The following is an 18,424-nucleotide window of genomic DNA, read 5'->3' as shown; positions in this document are numbered from 1 at the left end:
CACTTGTCTTCACAGTCCATCTTTCCAGCCATTTTTGCCTCCCTGTACGCATGCTTTATTACTGCTTGCTGTTGAGACGTGGTAGTCAGAGGGGGACTTGTTGCCGGCTGCTCTGGCTGGGATTTAGAAGGTGTCTGTGCCATTGTGGCACAGTTGACCTGGGTCCTAAGTCTGCAAAATGATTGGTAGGTTTAAAGCCTAGTTTTTATCAGCTTGCCTAGGCATGTTGGTTTCACACTCCCCAACTTTACAAAAGACTGCTTGATTAACCACAAGGCAGATGAATGGATTGATGATGGGAGAGAGATCTGTATAGACACATAACACTTGTGTCTATCAGCCTGGTCATACCTTTCCTGAGAGCAAGGTTCCTGAAGCCAAATTACACAGGTGCTTATTTGATAACCTAAAATCAGAACCTAACAGAATTGAAGGATCTTATCAGAGAGACCATGTAGGTACATCACACCTTTGTATTGACAAGATCATGGATCCTTTTCTCTTTCCACTGCTGGAAAAAACATCAGTGATGATTTTTCTCGGATGTTTCTGTTTTGTCATTCCATACAAACACTGTGTGTGCTAAGACCATGTTATTCTCCTGAGTTCTTTTTCATCTTCCTCATAAGATTTGGAAAATACCCACTTCTCACCAGCAATATAGTTTATGTGATTTCTTCTCATTGAGTGCTCTTTTTGGCTTTGCTTCCAAATTCTGGATGTTTCCAAGCAGGGCCGCCACGAATGGCTATGCACTGCACAACCCTAGGAGAGGGTGCCATTCACATAGACTAGAATTGAATGGCGCCACTAGGGTTGTGCAGTGCACAACCTACACACCTATACTCGGTGGCCCTGGCATAACACAGCACCAGCTTGCTTCATCTCCAGAAGGTTTTCAGGAGAAGTAGAGACTAGCAGTTCGGAACCATTCTCAGAAACTTAGTAAAGGGGTCTTGAAGCTGTGAACTGCTACTTTAACTAGGAAAGGAAGAGAGAAGTGCAGCTGTGGCTTCGGGAGGATTATCATCTGGCAGTGGGAACCATCATGTGGAAGGACTACTTACCTTCATTCTTACAGTAAATAGAGTTTTGAAAGCCTACTATATGTGGGTTGAAGGATGGGGAAAGATTTGCCTAGGAGGGAGCATTTGAACAGGGTCTTGTATAACACAGAATATGTACTAATAAATAAGAATTGTGAGGAGAGAGTTCCAGGGAAAAGGACCAGCAGGGGGAAAGACTAACTGCATGGGGTATATAGATAGTGGTAAATAATTCAGTTTGGTTTGAGAGAAAGGCTCATGAAAAAGGATAGTGAACAATAAAGCTGGTTGGTGGGTGGAGGAAGTCAAATGAGGATGGGGAAGGGGAGGGACTGGAATGCCTAATTAAGGAGTTTGGACTTTATTCAACAAGGAATAAGGAGCCATCTGAGGTTTTGTTTTTAATAGTTTATTCAGATATACTTCATTACCATATAGTTCATCCACTTAAAGTGTTCAATCAGTGATTTTTCATATATTCACAGGTATGTGTAGCCATTTCCACAGTCAAATTTAGAACATTTTCATCAACTCAAAAAGAGGCTCCATACCATGTAGCCATCACTCCCCTACCTGTTCTGCCCCCATGCCTAAGCAGTGACTGCTCTGCTTTCTGCTTCTATATACTTGCCTATTCTGGACATTTCAGAGATGGAGTCATATAATATATAGTCTACTTTGACTAGCTTCTTTTTCTTCGTATAATGTTTTTAAAGTTCATCCATGTCATAGCATGTGTAAGAACTTCATTCCTTTCTATGGCCAAACAATATTCCATTGTATAGGTATACTGCGTTTCCTTTATCTGTTCGTTCATCCATTGGTGAGTATTTGGGTGGTTTCCACCTTCTGGCTATTACGAGTAATGCTGCTATGAACATCCATGTATCTATGTATAAGGTTTCCCCCCGCCCCACCCCAGTTTATTTGGCTAAACCAGGTCTTTCTTGCTGCATGTGGAATCTTAGTTCCCTGACCAGGAATTGAACCCAGGCCCCCTACATTGGGAGTGTGGAGTCTTAGCCACAGGACCACCAGGGAATTCCCCATGTATACGTTTTTCTGTGAACATTTCTCTTGGGTATGTACATAGGAGTGGGGTTACTGGGTCCTATGATAACTCTGTGTGTAACTTTTTGAGGAACTGCCAAACTATTTTCGCATATTCGGGCACCATGTTCCATCCTTACTTGCAGTGTATGAGATTCCCAATTACTCTGCATCATCATGAATACTTGGTGATTGTCTTTTTTATTTTAGCCTTTCTAATGTGTGTGAAGTCATCTCTCACTGTAGATTTGATTTCCATTTCCCTAGTGACTAATGATACTGAGTACCTTTTCATGTGCATATTGGCCATTCATGTGTCTTCTTTGGAAGAAATGTCTATTCAAATCCTTAGCCCACTTTTGAACTTGACAGTTTGTCTTTTTATTATTAGAGTTTTGAGAGCTACTTATGTATTCTACATAATACAGCCTTGTGAGAGACAAGATTTGCAAAAATTTTCTGCCATTCTTTGAGTTGTCTTTTTGCTTTCTTGATAGTATGCTTTGAAGGACAAAATATTTTAATTTTCATTAAGTCCAGTTTACCTATATTTTGTGGCTCTTGCTTTTGGTGTCACATCTAAGAATCCATTGCCAAACTGGGATCATGAAGGTTTACCATTATGTTTAATTTTAAGAGTTCTGTAGTTTTTGCTTTTTTATTTAGGTCTTTGCTTGATTTTGTGTTGATTCTGTAGACAATTGTGAGGTAGGGGTCCAAAGGTCATTCTTATACATGTGGAAATCCAGTTGTCCCAGGACCATTTGTTGAAGAGACTTTTCTCATTGAATAGTATTGGTCCCCTTGTTGAAAATCAGTTGGGAGGGTTTATTTTGGGATTTGTTTGAATTCTTTCCATTAGCCTATACATCTATCTTTATGCCAGCGCCACTGTGTCTTTATTACTGTTCCTTTGTAGTAAGTTTTGAAATCAGGTAGTGTGGGTCTTCCTATTTATTCGTCTTTTCAAGATTGCTCTAGTTATTTGGGATACCTTGCAATTCTCTGTGAACTTTAGTGTTAGCTTCTCAGATTGTATAAGGATGTCAGTTGAGATTTTGCTAGAGATTGTGTTGAATGTATCATCTGAAATTTGTGAAGTATATAACATGATCAGTGCTGTTTTTTTTCTTTTTAGTTTATTTTTGGCTGCACTAAGTGTTTACTGCAGCACACAGGCTTTTCCTTGCTGTCCATGGGCTTTTCTATAGCTGTGGCAAGAAGGGGCTAATTCTAGTTGTGGTGCACGGGCTTCTCATTGAAGTGGCTTCTCTTGCTGCAGAAGATTCTCTTGTTGTGGAACACAGGCTCTAGGGTGCTGAGGCTCAGTAGTTGTGTCATGTGAGCTTAGGTGGCACATGGGCTTGGTTGCCCCGTGGCACGTGGGATCTTAATTCCTGGACCAGGGATCAAACCCGAGTCCCTAGCAGGTGGATTCCTAAGCACTAGACCACCAGGGAAGTCCCAGGGTTGTGTTTAAGAAAAGGAACCTGGCAATACTGTATGAACTAGAGTGAAGAAGGAGACACTGGAGGCCTCGAGATCAGATAGGAAAACTGTTGCAGTAGCTGAAGAAAATGAATAGGGACTCACCCTGCTTATTTAACTTATGTGCAGAGTACATCATGAGAAACGCTGGGCTGCAAGAAGCTCAAGCTGGAATCAAGATTGCTGGGAGAAATATCAATAACCTCCAATATGCAGATGACACCACCCTTATGGCAGAAAGTGAAGAGGAACTAAAAAGCCTCTTGATGAAAGAGGAGAGTGAAAAAGTTGGCTTAAAGCTCAACATTCAGAAAACAAAGATCATGGCATCTTGTCCCATCACTTCATGGGAAATAGATGGGGAAACAGTGGAAACAGTGTCAGACTTTATTTTTGGGGGCTCCAAAATCGCTACAGATGGTGATTGCAGCCATGAAATTAAAAGACGCTTACTCTTTGGAAGGAAAGTTATGACCAACCTAGATAGAATATTGAAAAGCAGAGATATAACTTTGCCAACAAAGGTCTGCCTAGTCAAGGCTATAGTTTTTCCAGTGGTCATGTATGGATGTGAGAGTTGGACTGTGAAGAAAGCTGAGTGCCAAAGAGTTGATGCTTTTGAACTGTGGTGTTGGAGAAGACTCTTGAGAGTCCCTTGGACTGCAAGGAGATCCAACCAGTCCATCCTGAAGGAGATCAGTCCTGGGTGTTCATTGGAAGGACTGATGCTAAAGCTGAAACTCCAATACTTTGGCTACCTCATGGGAAGAGTTGACTCATTGGAAAAGACCCTGATGCTGGGAGGGATTGGGGGCAGGAGGAGAAGGGGACGACAGAGGATGAGATGGCTGGATGGCATCACCGACTCAGTGGACATGAGTTTGGGAGTTGGTGATGAACAGGGAGGCCTGGCGTGCTGCAATTCATGGGGTTGCAAAGAGTCGGACACGACTGAGTGACTGAACTGAACTGAAACTAGGAAATGATAACAAGGATGGATTTGAGATATATTGAAAAGGTTAAAGTGTCAAGGTTACAAGACTTGGGGAGAGACTACATATGGGGCCTGAGAAAGAGGGGCAGCATCAAAGATAGCTCTGGGGTTTGAAGACAGGCAAATTGATGGGATAATAGTACTTAAAAAAAAAAAAACCTTTGTATTTTATTTTTATTAAAATTTTTATTGAAGTGTAGTTGATTTACAATGTTGTGTTAGTTTCTACTGTACAGTATAGCGATTCAGTTATGTAAGTGTGTGTGTGTGTATATACGTATATATATGTGTGTGTGTGTGTATATATACGTATATATATGTGTGTGTGTGTGTGTGTGTATATATATATATATATATATATATATATAGTTAGGTTCTTTTCCATTAGAGGTTATTTTTGTTGTTTAGTTGTTATGTCCAATTCTTTGGAACCCCATGTACTTTAGCCTGCCAGGCTCCTCTGTCCATGGGATTCTCCAGGCAAGAACACTGGAATGGGTTGCCATTTCCTTTTCTAGGGTATCTTCCTGACCCAGGGATCTAACCTTCATCCCCTGCTTGGAAGGCAGATTCTCTACCACTGAGCCACCAGGGAAGCACTTATAGGTTATTACAAGATATTGAATATAGTTCCCTGTGCTATACAGTAAAACTTTGTTTATTTTATAGGTAGTAATGTGTAAAAACTTTATATTTTAAAATTATTTTCCGTTTACGAAAGAGTTGTAAAGATACCGCAGAGAATTTCTATATTCCCTTCCATCAGCTTCCCTTAATGTTAACATCTTGTATTCAGTTCAGTTTAGTTCAGTTGCTCAGTCGTGTCCGACTCTTTGCGACCCCATGAATCGCAGCACGCCAGGCCTCCCTGTCCATCACCAACTCCTGGAGTTTACTCAAACTCATGTCCATCGAATCAGTGATACCATCCAGCCATCTCTGTCGTCCCCTTTTCCTCCTGCTCCCGATCCCTCCCAGCATCAGAGTCTTTTCCAGTGAGTCAACTCTTCGCATGAGGTGGCCAAAGTATTGGAGTTTCAGTTTCAGCATCAGTCCTTCCAATGAACACCCAGGACTGATCTCCTTTAGGATGGACTGGTTGGATCTCCTTGCAGTCCAAGGGACTCTCAAGAGTCTTCTCCAACACCACAGTTCAAAAGCATCAGTTCTTTGGTGCTCAGCTTTCTTTATAGTCCAACTCTCACATCCATACATGACCACTGGAAAAACCATAGCCTTGACTAGATGGACCTTTGTTGGCAAAGTAATGTCTCTGCTTTTGAATATGCTGTCTAGGTTGGTCATAACTTTTCTTCCAAGGAATAAGTGTCTTTTAATTTCATGGCTGCAGTCACCATCTGCAGTGATTTTGGAGCCCAAAAAAATAAAGTCTGACACTGTTTCCACTGTTTCCCCATCTATTTCCCATGAAGTGATGGAACCGGATGCCATGATCTTTGTTTTCTGAATGTTGAGCTTTAAGCCAACTTTTTCACTCTCTTCTTTCACTTTCATCAAGAGGCTTTTTAGTTCCTCTTCTCTTTCTGCCATAAGGGTGGTGTCATCTGCATATCGGAGGTTATTGCTATTTCTCCCGGCAATCTTGATTCCAGGTTGTGCTTCTTCCAGCCCAGCGTTTCTCATGACCATGGTAAAATCTTTAAAACTGAGAAATTAGCATTGATACTTGAACTAAGCTATAGACTTTATTCCTATTTCACCAGTTTTTCCCACAAACATCTTTTGTCTGTTCTAGGATGAAATCCAGGATCCCACATTGCATTTGGTTGTTAGGTCGTCTTAATTTCCTCCATCCATCGCAGTTCCTCAGTCTCCATCTTTTATTACCTTGTCAATATTGAAGAGCACTGGTCAGTTACTTTGTAAAGTGTTCTTTATTTGGACTTACCTGCTTTTGTTGTTGTTGATTAGATTTAAGTCATTGGGCAGAAATGCCACAGAAGTGATGTCATCCCCTTCTTGGTACATCATATCTGGGGGACATGATGATATGTGTTATTATTGGTGAAGTTAATTAACTAATCTTTTCCTGTCTAATTTTTCCACCAAAAAGTTACTATTTTCTTTTGTAATTAACAAGTACTTTCCATGCAAAAATGATAATCTTGCATTACTCATCAGCATCTACCAATGGTTCTTGCCTCACTTATTGCTGTACTGTTTACCTGATGTTAATTTTGTTTCCCTCATGCCTTCTGCCTTTCTCAGATCAGGTGGAATTCTACTATTGGAACAGCTGTCCTTGTTCTTCCACTTTTTGAGGGAGCAGTTAGCAAGGGAAGAGATTAGGAAAAGAAGATGGCAAGTTCAGATTTAGGCATGAGATACCTATGTGCCATCTAGATGGAAATATGTAGAAAGCATTTATTATCTGCATCAAACAGTAGTTGAATTTAAGATTTTGGAGGCAAGCACTGTTATTCTTTTGTATTTTAGAATGTAGAAACTGAGGTTCAGGGTGAAAACCTGAGTCATAGTGGGAAATACAACTGGCAAGGCAGCTGAGGGCCACATTGTTGAGAGCCCTGATTACCCAGCAAACAGCTTTGGGCTTTGTTCAATGACTCATCTATGCCAATTTCAAATTTGTCAGGAGGGAACAATTGATAATCCAATCCTAGCTCTCAGTCTATTATAGCATTTTGTGCAACCATAGGGAAACCATTTAATAGCCCCAATTAAATAAAATCTAAGTACCTAATGAGTTGTAGAGGCCATTGGACAAAAAAGAGGTGTTATCTGGAGTTATTGGAGAAGGCTTTGTGTGGGAACTAGAAGTTGCTGTGGGCCTGGATGGAATTTGTAGTGAGTGGACAACAGAAAGCGCCACCAAGAAGGATGATGCTATCAGTAGCTCATATTTATTTTATTGTTTACAACATGCCAGACACTAAGTGCTTCACACAGTTAATCCCCATATCCACCTTATGAGATAGTACTGGTGTAATCCCTATTTGACAGATGAGGAAACTGCACCTTGAGTGTTCCAGTATTCTCTCCTTGTAGGCAGCTGGACAAGGAAGCCAAATACCATATTAGCATATTATACTACAAGCAGGTGAAGAACAAGTGAATAGAACAAGTGAAGAACAAGTGAATAGAACAAGTGAAGTTAGATGAATTGGAAGTTTAATAGAAGCTCTTGCTGATGTAGCTCACAGTAGGGATGGACTTTCTTTTGCAATCAGAATAATTATAGCTACTATGTATTGAGCGCTAGCTATGTGCTAGACATTGTGCCAAGTGTTTTGCTTGCTTTATCTCTTTTGATCCTCTCCAAAACCTCATGAGACATAGATGCTATTTTTATCCCTATTTTAGAGATAAAAATTCCTCCAGTCTCTCATCCAAGGTTACAGTGCTGGTGAGTGGCCGAAATCTATCTTAACTCTAAAGCCCATAATATTCACCGCTTAGCGATGCTCCCTACTCCACTTCCATTCTTTTAATAGGGGTGAATTTGGCACTGGGACCAGGAAACTTGAGATTTACAAGCTAAGATTTCCTGGTCCCTGGCTAGTACTTGGATGTGGAAACTGCCAAATATATATGCCTTTGTGACTTTCTTTATTCTGTACCTCAGTGTTTGGTCAACCCCATTCTTTCTTTGGGGATAATTCAAACAGGTTACAAACTGGTCTTTCAAGTCTAGGAACATTCTAGCTTTAAAATGCATTTGCTATGTTTTAAATACATTATATGTTGATTTTGAAGCCCAAGAGTTTGTCAGTAGGTGCTCTAATTTCCTTTTTGTCTAAATTCTTGAGAGAAGGCTCTTTGTCAGTTCCTTATACTGACAGAAAAGATAATTTCTCAGAAAAAAATAGCAGAAAGAATTAATGGGAGGATAGAAGGAATCATGGGTTTCCCATGTGGCTCTGTGGTAAAGAATCCGCCTGCCAATGCAGGAGACGTAGGAGACATGGGTTTGATCCCTGGGTCAAGAAGATCCCCTGGAGGAAGAAATGGCTACCCACTCCAGTATTCTTGCCTGGAAAAGTCCATGGACAGAGGAGCCTGGCAGGCTTTAGTTCATGAGGTCACAAAGAGTTGGACCTGACTGAGTGACTAAGCATGCACAAGGGGAAATGATGCTTTCTTTTGTTATTTGAAGGGTAAATAAGAGGTAGCCGAAAGAGGAAAGATGAGAAGGCCATTCTGGAAGAGTGAGTAGGATGAACAATAATGTGATTTTTGATTTGGAGATTTAAAATTTTAAAATATTACGAAAACAATTGGTGACTCTTTTTTTAATCCCAAGATTGTAAATAACTTTCAAAGTATGACATCAGAGACAGAAACCATGAAGGAAATATCTAATTTATATATCTAATTACATAAAGATACAAAAACTTTCATACAAAACTGCCATAACTGGAGCTATGACAATGGCAACATGGGAAAAATATTTGCAACAAATGTCAAGGAGTCTGTATTAAATGGCATTAAAACATAAATAGCTTCTTATAACCCAATAAGAAAAAGAACACACCAGTTGAAAAATAGGCAAGGCCACAATAGAAGAAATATGGCTGGCCAAAGTCATGTTAAAAAATAGTTTATTTCTGGTAATCTGAGGCACGCATATCAAAGCAGTGAAGTAAGTGTGTGTGTGCGCATGTGCACGCGTTGTAGGGGAGTAAAGTTAATGTTCACTCTACCCTTCTATATTCGTGGCTTGAGATTCCCCTGTACTAAAAGACAGAATAACAAGAGGAAAACAAATGGACTTTTAATAACTTGTGTATCTCCTGTGTGTGTTGGAAAGATGCAGGAAAACTGAGTAACTCCCTGTAAAGGGCCCAAACCACCACCTTAAATACCATCTCCAGCTAAAGACAAAAGGGTGGAGGGAGCCAGTTCCTGGAGGTGACCAGGAGAGGCAGAGCAAACAAGAGTAAGATTGTATGCAGAAGTTGCTGCCTTTTCTAGTCATAAGAGTTTCTAGAAATTCAGTCTTTCTTCTCTTCCTTGTACAGAGAGGAGACACCCTAACAAATGGAGATTTTTTTTTATAAATGCAAATATCTCTTATGAAAATAATCTCTTCTACTTGATTTTCAGGGTGTCCCCTGTATCTGCTGCTTTTTTTTTTTTTTAAACAAGCTCAAAATAGTCTTTATGACAAAGAGACATTTGACGGTGGCAAATTCTGCTCCCTTTTAGTGTTTTGCCTTTTAAAACTGATAATGACCTCTTGGCTGGGCTGTAGCAGAAACATATTTCTCATATATTGCTGGCAGGAGTACAAATTCAAAGACATTTTGTGGAAGGCAGTTTAGAATTGTAGGTTAAAAAGCCTTAAAATCCATATTCCCTTTGAAGACCTAGAAATTTTCACTCTAATGAGAGACCAGATGCTAAATGTAGACTACTACTAAATGTTGTTTAGTCACTAAGTCATGTGTGACTCTTCCGTGACCCCATGGGCTGTAGCCCACCAGGCTCCTCTTTCCATGGAATTTTCCAGGCAAGAATACTGGAGTGGGTTGCCAACTAAATGTAGGCTACTACTATAAAATGTAGACTAAATAGTGAAGGACCTGAAAATTTAGATATAACTTACATGTGTGACAGGAAGAGATGGGTTGAGTAAATTGTTGCATATCCATATAGTTGAATAAAATGAAGCTACTAGAAAATGAGATTATTGAAGCCTGTTTATGACATGAAATAGGCTCAAGATACAGTTTGGGACAGTGCCCGAAGCCAGCAAGCTGAAGAGATCAGCAGGGTGAGTAGAGAAAGCCTTGCCTGCCTTGCTAAGGAGCTTGAGCTTTTCCTGTAGTTACTGGCCAGCCATTAAAGGATTTTAAAGGAAAGATCAGAGATGCATTTTAGAGCAATCCTCCTTACCAGCAGTGTGTCTGGAGGCAAGAAACCAGTGAAAATCATTTCATCAGTCCAAGGAGAGAGAAGATGAGGCCCCAAGAGTGGGTTATGTTTATAGGCATTCCTTTAAGAACCCCCAAATAGATGGGTGCCCTTCTAGGTGGTAGAGCCAAGAGAACTGGAGCTCGGCCTTGGAAGATTGTGTTGCAAGCCAAATGCCACTCTCCTGCCCCTCTCTCACTCTCTTTCCCTTTGATTTAGTTTTCTCATCCTTCCACTGCTTAACCTGGCTAGCCCCTCACTTAGGATGGTCTTGGTGACTGGCCATTCTTCCCGCCTACATTTCTCATAGTACTAATACTTCTTCCTATGAACAAAAATTACCTTCTTTCAGTGTTATGACCATGAGGGGTTAATGAATGTGATACTGGGGTTGAGCAGAATTCGACAGGGAACAGGGTATTGATGCCAGTGGACTAGGGGCTAATATGACCATGGAACAGAAACAAGAACAGGAAATGGGACAAATGATGCTGAGAGCTTGGGTGGAGAAGGTGGGAACCTGGAGCCAGAGTGTCTCCAAGGTAGAGGATCAACTGGTACAGCTGCTGGTACCTAGATTATGTGCGTAGGAAAAAACGAAATTTTCGAGTTTCTGGGCAAGATAACAGAGAGTCACTGTCTCCTGAAGAAACTGAGAGAGTGACGTTTTTGAATGGAACCTGCAGGTTTTTCCAGGAAAAACCAGCCCCAAAAGACTTCAGTTCTGTAAGGATTTGAGAATCGCCAGCACCCAGTAGATAGGAGAATGAAGCTGGTTGGATGTAACGTGAGCCTGTCTTTAGGGAATGCTGGACTCTGAAACCCTGATACCCATCTGGGTAAATATAATTTGCTGCCCAGGCAGGTCTGTGTTGTGAGATGTCTCAGGTTGTAAGGAGGAGATTGGAGGAGCTGTGTTGTGGTACAGATGTGACGACCCTGAGGTGACTCTATGTGTACTGTGGGAGTTGAGGGACAGGGCGAGAGTCTAAAGAAGAGAATCCCCCATGAGGCTGGGACCATGTCAGGTGTGAGGTGAAAAGTGTTGTGAGTTTATTACGGGACCTGGGTTCTTGTCAGAAACCTCATCAGAACCTTCCCCCTGGGTTTCTCCATCTGTAAAGTGGGATTTCATAACAAAACCCTGCTTGCCTCCCAGACAGTGGGTCAATGGAAGGGCACAGTAGCATTTCTCTGTTATGCTCCCTGCTCTTTTCTTCAGATGCCTATCCAGGCAGATGGCAGCAAGAAGACAAAGTGCCGCGGCGGTGCTGGGATGTACTCAGATGCCTTCTCATCTTCCTGCCCTCTTTGTTTGCGCTTCCAAGTGTCCTCTCTTCCCACTCTATTTGCAGCTGAAGGGTTAGTTTAGCTTTCCGTCTGCTAGGCTAAAACACATGCCAACAAATTTTGGAGGCCATTGGCAGCCAACCAAAGAAGAGAGCAGCGATATTTGGGCCAATGCTGGGGGCCTTTGGGCCTCTGAATTAACATCTTATCTTCACTCTGATCCTTTGGTTGATGGTGATTATGGATGTGGCTCCAGCATGACAAAGCAGAGAGGTTTAGTGCCATAAATCTAGGAAGTTGCCAGAGGAGACCGTAAGTTTACTGGAAAAGAAATAGAATGGGGTCGGGATCCTTTTTCAAGCCTGCTTTTTTGATGTTCTCCATGTATCTGATTTTAAAAGTTGCTTGGAAAAGATACCCTCTATCCTGGTGTTGGGGATAGATAGGCAAGATGAGTAAAGCCAGTGTGTTGGTTGGAAATGACATGACCACAGGCAAGTGACTATTGGAAAACTCACTTAAGAGTCAAGACGAGACGGGCTGCCTCGAAAGAAATCAGATCCATGATTAAGTTGGGACTGGAGGCTTGCTTTCTTCAGGAGGGTTCTGGGCTTCCCCGTATAGGGACATCGGGGATCTGAACCAGCCACATGGGGCAGTTACAGGGAAATTGCCCCTCCCTCCCCCAAGAATCTGCTTATCTCCTCGGATGTGTGTATAGAAAAGTGGGGTCGGGGGGGCGTGTTGCATTTTTGCTTCTCTGTTTTAGTGTGTTGGAAGTATCTAGGGTATTCCAGAAGCTCAGAAAGATTGCTAGCATGACTCTTAGGTGACTCCAGAAGTATTCTTTCCAAGGTGCTTGGGGGCCCCTGTCTGCTTTCTGTATACTGTAGCTTCTGAGTGTAGCCTTTGATGGCCTGATGCTGGGTAACTATGTACAGCCTCCAACTTGGTCCCTTGCCTAAGGTGAGTAACTTTGCTTCCGGGTCAGTGATAAAGAATACCAGCTTGGTTTCTTTCTCTCTCGTACTGTTCTGACGGGTAGGGTGGGGAAGTGGGGTTAAGTTCATGTTTGGGTGATTGAAATTCCAAGTTGACAGTCCTTATCCCAAACCATGAAGGTCAGATGTATTTCAGAAGTCTTGAATATTTTGGATTTTAAAAGGCAATACTGAGAGTGTGGAGTGTTTTACAGACACTGCCAATGGGATCTGGGACAGCACCCTGTAATCAAAGTACATTCTTATTGTGGAAAACATATGAATACTCACCATAAATGGAATAAAGACAGTCTATAAAGAGCCTCAGCTCAGATCATGTCACGTCTGCTACCAAATTAGTTTTTTTTTTTTTTTAAACCAAACCCCACGTTCTGTTTCTTAGACCTTTTTGGATTTGGCGATTGCAAATAAAGGATTGTGGACCTGTAATTATCATTGGCTTTGCACTTTTAATCAAATCGATCTACAGGGGAAAGTAACGTTCTCAATGGATTTTTTTCTTGGTGGGTTCTCTGGTGAGGTATTGTGTGAGTGATGGACTCCTGGCTGTGTTCCTTTCAGGATCCTTTCTTCCCCATTCTTTCTCTTAATCTGCAGGGATTCAGGTATCTATACTTAGAGTGATTTTCCTTAGAGTACCCTTTCCTTTTAAATGTAGATTCTGAGAGAACTGAAGAACAGAATATAAAGAAGATACCCGGGACAAAGCCAAACCGGCCCATAATGCCAATAATGTCTATTCATAAATGCTCACCACAAGAGAGGAACACATAGCAATGATTTTGTAAATCTGCACCATTATGTCGCTGTAGGTGAAGTAACTCCATAAACATGAGTTTCATTCTTTGGTCAATCTTTTGTCCTGCTGAATGTCTTTGATCAAACCTTGAGTACACCTGGCTGCTTAGAATAGTTGAATCTCCTAGGGCTTCTGTTAAAATGCACAGATTCCTGGAACCCCTGACTTATGGAATCAGCATTCCTCATGGGGGGAGCCCAGGAATTTGCACATTGTACAACTGCTCTGCAGGGCTTTCTTTGTCCCCCTTGAGCAAAGTCAAACAAGGTTTGACTTGGTGCAGTCAAACTGCCACTGCTGTGGGTTTCTAAGGCTAGTTCAAACCAAGGAGCATGGAACTGATGGTCTCTTAGAAGGATCAGGTTCTTTTTGTTTGGTTTGAGCAGGGAGAATAGAAGAGGAACCAACCAGTCAGGCTTTGAAACAAACCAATCAAATGTGGGGGAAGAAAAATAATTTTCCATCTACTCTTCTAGGTTCCTGGCTGAGACACACACCCCCCTCCACAGTAAGATTAACAGGAAGCTAATAATAAAATAATAAAACAACGGAAGTTTAATAATATGTAAACCTCCTATATATATGGGGGAGACCCAGGAAAATGAACTCCCTGAAATGGCCTAAGCTACCACCTTAAATGCTATCTCTAGCTAAAGATAAACATGTTGGGTAGTGGTTGAGAGGTAGGGGTGGAGGAGAAGGCCAGTTCCTGGAGGTGACCAGGAAGAGTGCAGTAAACAAGGGCAAGGTTGTTACACAGATTTAGGTCCTTGCCTTCCCCGTTGAGAGAGTATAAAGATTTAGAGTTATCCTTTTCCTAGAGGGAGACACCTGAACAAATGGAGATTTTCCATATGAATGTAAATATATTGTACAGAAAGGTAACTTCTACACAGTTTTCAGAGCTTTTCCTATGTCTGTTGTTTCTTAAAAACAATCAGCCTAAAATAATCCTGTGCCAAACAAACAAACTATGGGGTAGCAAATTCAGCTCCCCTTCAAAATCAAAGGGAGATTAAGAGCCTGGGGGTGGCAAAGTCAATAGGATTGCCAGATGAAAAATACAAGCTGTCCAGTTAACCTTGAATTTTGATAATGAATAACGTTTTAGCACATGTATGTTCCATGTTCCAGGATATACTGATACTAAAACATTGTTCATTGTTTATCTGAAATTCAAATTTAACTTGGTATCCTGTGTTTTTGTTTGCTAAATCTGGCAAAGTTAATCATTGATTAACCCACCTTCCCCCATGGGAGGCAAATCGGAGGGTATTTGTGTGCTTATCCTATGCTCAGAATCCATTTTTACTTGTCCTGGTTTAAAAACTTCTTATCCTGGCTCCTTGTATTACACCGAAGTTGAAGTATTGAAAAATTGAGTGTTCTAGAGGTTAAAAGAAAGTGAGGCTGAAATGGCTTAAGGAAAAGTTCTCCCCATCTCCTACCCTCCAAACAGGTACTTCTTCCACTCTCCATCCATCTCTTTCCCCTTTCCCCCACCTTCCCCATCACACACACAGCCAGGACAGGCACACATAGATGCATGTACAAACACAAACATGTTTAGAAAACCACTTGCTTGTCTTTTAAAGTTTTTTATATTATATATATATTTTTTTCTATGTAAGAGTTTGGTTATTTTATTATTAGTAGCATTAGAATTAGCATTATTAAAGTAACACTGTCTCACTGTGTCCAGCATTTCTTGTGATAACCATACTTAATTTTTTTTCCATTGCAGATCTTTCTCCTGGCCTGCCCTCCATGTCCGGGAGCAATCGTCATCTTCAAGTAAGGGCAAATTGTTTTTCTGTTGCTGTTGCTGAATTGCTTTGTCTGCTTGGTAAAAAAGGATGGTGAACACATTGAACCTGCGATGCTGTGTGTCTGGGCTTCCCAAGAGACAAATGTCTTCAAGGGTCCAATGAAACAGGGAGATGTTACATGTAGAGATTTGGCCTTTGTGCTTTCGGTAAGCTCTGGCAGATCCCTTTTAGCGATTCCTTGTGGTGGTGGTCTATGGCCAAGACATGCTCCCTTGGAAGGTTGCCACCCTCCTAAAGTTTCTCTTGAGAGCCTGCTGGGGGCCAGACAGCCCTCCTCTACTCACAGATCTTTGTACTGTGGTTCTCTTGTTCTACTGAGGATACTTTGAAGGCCTGTGTTCTTGTGTTTTTATCTTTTATTGCTCTTGTTGTTGTTAAAGTGCAAATTAAAGTGAGGAGAGAAAAATATCACCTTATTACAAGTCCTGACTTTCTTTAAAATAACAAGCATCCAAATCTATTAAGGTGTATTGCAGGCAAATCGTGTTTGTCTGAAGGCAAGTTTTCTTAAATGAAATTCTCAAGAGTCCTGGAAGCCTCATGTAAACCAGGAGTTGTGACCATTTCGCTTATCAAACCTTTTATTAGAGTTGCTAATGAGACGCTAAATCGACCCAATGAATTTCATCTCTTTCCCCCTTCCCCAGCCCCCATTTTGGAGCTGTTTCTGAGCAGGGAAATGGCCCCATACCAGAGGGAGGGGGCAAAAAGTAGAGAGCCCAGCAGATCCTTGGATAATTGAGAGTAGCGTAAATGACTTTCTGATTTACTAAGTCATTAAAGTGTGAGGTAGGGGAAAATATACCCCATTTGTTGCTTCAAATAGCTCCTTGGAATAGCCACTTAGTCTCTTGCCTTAGGTGAATAACTTTCTGCTGGATGAGGGGTAATGGGTCCTGATTTCCTAAGTCTCTTACTTGGACAACTCCTAAGGAGGAAGGGGTATTTAACCCTGTTTCCTTCCCTTGATTTCCCAAAATGGGCTCAGTCTTTCAGTGAAATGTTTTAAAAGTAACATTTATTGGTTTTTATTTCATTATTATGGGAGTTGTAATTTTCATTATAGAAAATGCAAAAACACACACAAAAAGAAAATAAACACCATTACTAATCCTACCAAGAAATTATTTTGGTTACTGCCCTCCTTGTTTTTAAACAAGCAGAGACCATATTTTGTTTTTTGTTTTGTTTTCTTTTTTGCTGTATCCTTTCTAAACTTAATTCAATTTATATGTGTTTGTACATATAAAATACATACATATAATTGCTGGATTTGTTTGTTTTAGTAGTCTTCCCCTGCCCCTCGTTTTCCTCGTTTGGTTTGGCCTTTGCCCTGTCTTTCCACATTGTCCCTGTATATTACCAAACCAGTATGTTTTCTTCTATATTTTTATTCATGCTTGTAGGTGTATACACACACACACACACACACACACACACACACACACACACACACACACACACGGGTTTTGAAATGTTTTGTTGTTTTTATTCATTGTTTTACAAAAATAGAATCCTATATATACATCCTGCTTATTTTCACTCAACAATATCCCATGAAAATCCATAAAACCTCTGGGTATAGCTCTTTGTCTTTTAAAAGGCTAGAAAATATTTTGTGGATGCACAATTTATTTAGCCATTTCCCTATTAATGAACATATACATTCTTTCCCGATTTTGGCCACTACAGTCCATGCTGAATTTAAACATCATTGTGCTTATGCCCTCATATACTAGTGCTTTCAATTTATACACATGTATACACACACACAAATGTTTATTTGTAAATGAATATTTGTTACCATATCAATTTGTAAAAACAGGCTGTTATAATTCACTTTTTCTCTTTGCATGTAATATATGAGATTATTCTTTTTTTCACATCCCTATCAGCATCAGGTTTTATGATTCTTTTATAATTTTGACAACTTAATGAATGTATTTCCTTGGCTAATAATGCATTTCAGTATTCTCTCATTTTTTGTCCAGTTGGATTTGCTCTTTGAATTGTCTGCTCATATTACCTACCCATTTCCTAGGGGTTGTTTATATATTTTTTTAACTTGTAAGGCCTCTTTGTATATTTTGGATATTGGCCCTCAGGCTACCATCTTTATTATAGACATATTTCCCAAATCTGTATATGATTTTACTGATTGTATATTTTGCCACATAATTTTTTCTACATACTTTTTTTTCATATCCAAATATGATAATGTTTTTTATAGCTTCTGGGTTCCCAATCTTTGTTGAGACTGTTTTCTCAAAGATGGATAACCAGTGGTAGTAGCATAATATGTTAAGTAATTCCTACTTTCCCTTGTAAATTAAACTACTATCTTTGTCATTGAACCTTTTGTATACAAGGCTCCATTTATGAATTCTCTTGTTTTATCTGTGTCTTATTTACCTTAGTCATGTTGATTAGATTAAATTAGCTTAAAAATATTTATCTTGGCTATTCATTGGCATTTTTTCTTTATATACATTTTAATATCATTTAATCAGTCCCCCAACCCCATCCTATTGTGATTCTAATTAGAACTGCATTAAATTTATATTTCAATGTTGTAAGAATCACTTTTTAAATACATAGCTCTTTTTGTCTAAGAAATGGTTATTTCTTTCCTCCTGTTCAGATCTTATTTTATAGCATTCTTGATACATTTATTCTAAAGAATTAAACGCTTTTTTGTTCATTAGGAGTGCAATATTGTCCTCCTTTCCATTCCTAAATGCCTCTTGCTAAAATAGAAAAAGTGTATTAATTAAAAAAATACTTTTCATATCTAGCTATTTTACCAAATTGTCTTGTTAGCTCCAGTAACTTTTATTTTAGTTTTATCTTTTTTTTCTTATCAGATTGCAGCAGATTTAATAGTGGCCCCCAAAGTTATGCCCAAGTTGTAACCCCAGAACCTGCAAAGGTGACCTTGTTTGGAAGAACTATCTTTGCACATGTAATTGTGGAATTTGAGATGAGATCACCCTGGATTTAGGGTGGACCCTTGTGTGTTTGTTTGTGCTCAG

The 18,424-nt window shown here is 40.2% G+C and overlaps 1 protein-coding gene across 21 annotated transcripts in view; it reads left to right on the top strand.

The window, feature by feature from the left end:
- TMEM164 (transmembrane protein 164) overlaps nucleotides 1-18,424 on the top strand; it is a 182,587-nt gene that overhangs the window by 56,695 nt on the left and 107,468 nt on the right. For 15 of the 21 annotated variants that reach the window (XM_060408068.1, XM_042242060.2, XM_042242063.2 and 12 more), the window contains one exon: nucleotides 15,308-15,357. The exons of 4 other annotated variants lie outside the window; for them this stretch is intronic. In XM_060408068.1, the coding sequence (XP_060264051.1) occupies nucleotides 15,308-15,357 (50 nt within the window). Of the gene's footprint in view, nucleotides 1-11,695; nucleotides 12,730-12,821; nucleotides 13,573-15,307; nucleotides 15,358-18,424 lie in introns of those variants that run through there. 2 more of the 21 variants (XM_042242057.2, XM_060408070.1) reach the window with 2 other exon arrangements.

This window comes from Ovis aries, chromosome X (genome assembly GCF_016772045.2).
Source record: "Ovis aries strain OAR_USU_Benz2616 breed Rambouillet chromosome X, ARS-UI_Ramb_v3.0, whole genome shotgun sequence".
Taxonomy (NCBI): Eukaryota; Metazoa; Chordata; class Mammalia; order Artiodactyla; family Bovidae; genus Ovis; species Ovis aries.
This window is presented reverse-complemented; position numbering and strand designations above follow the sequence as displayed.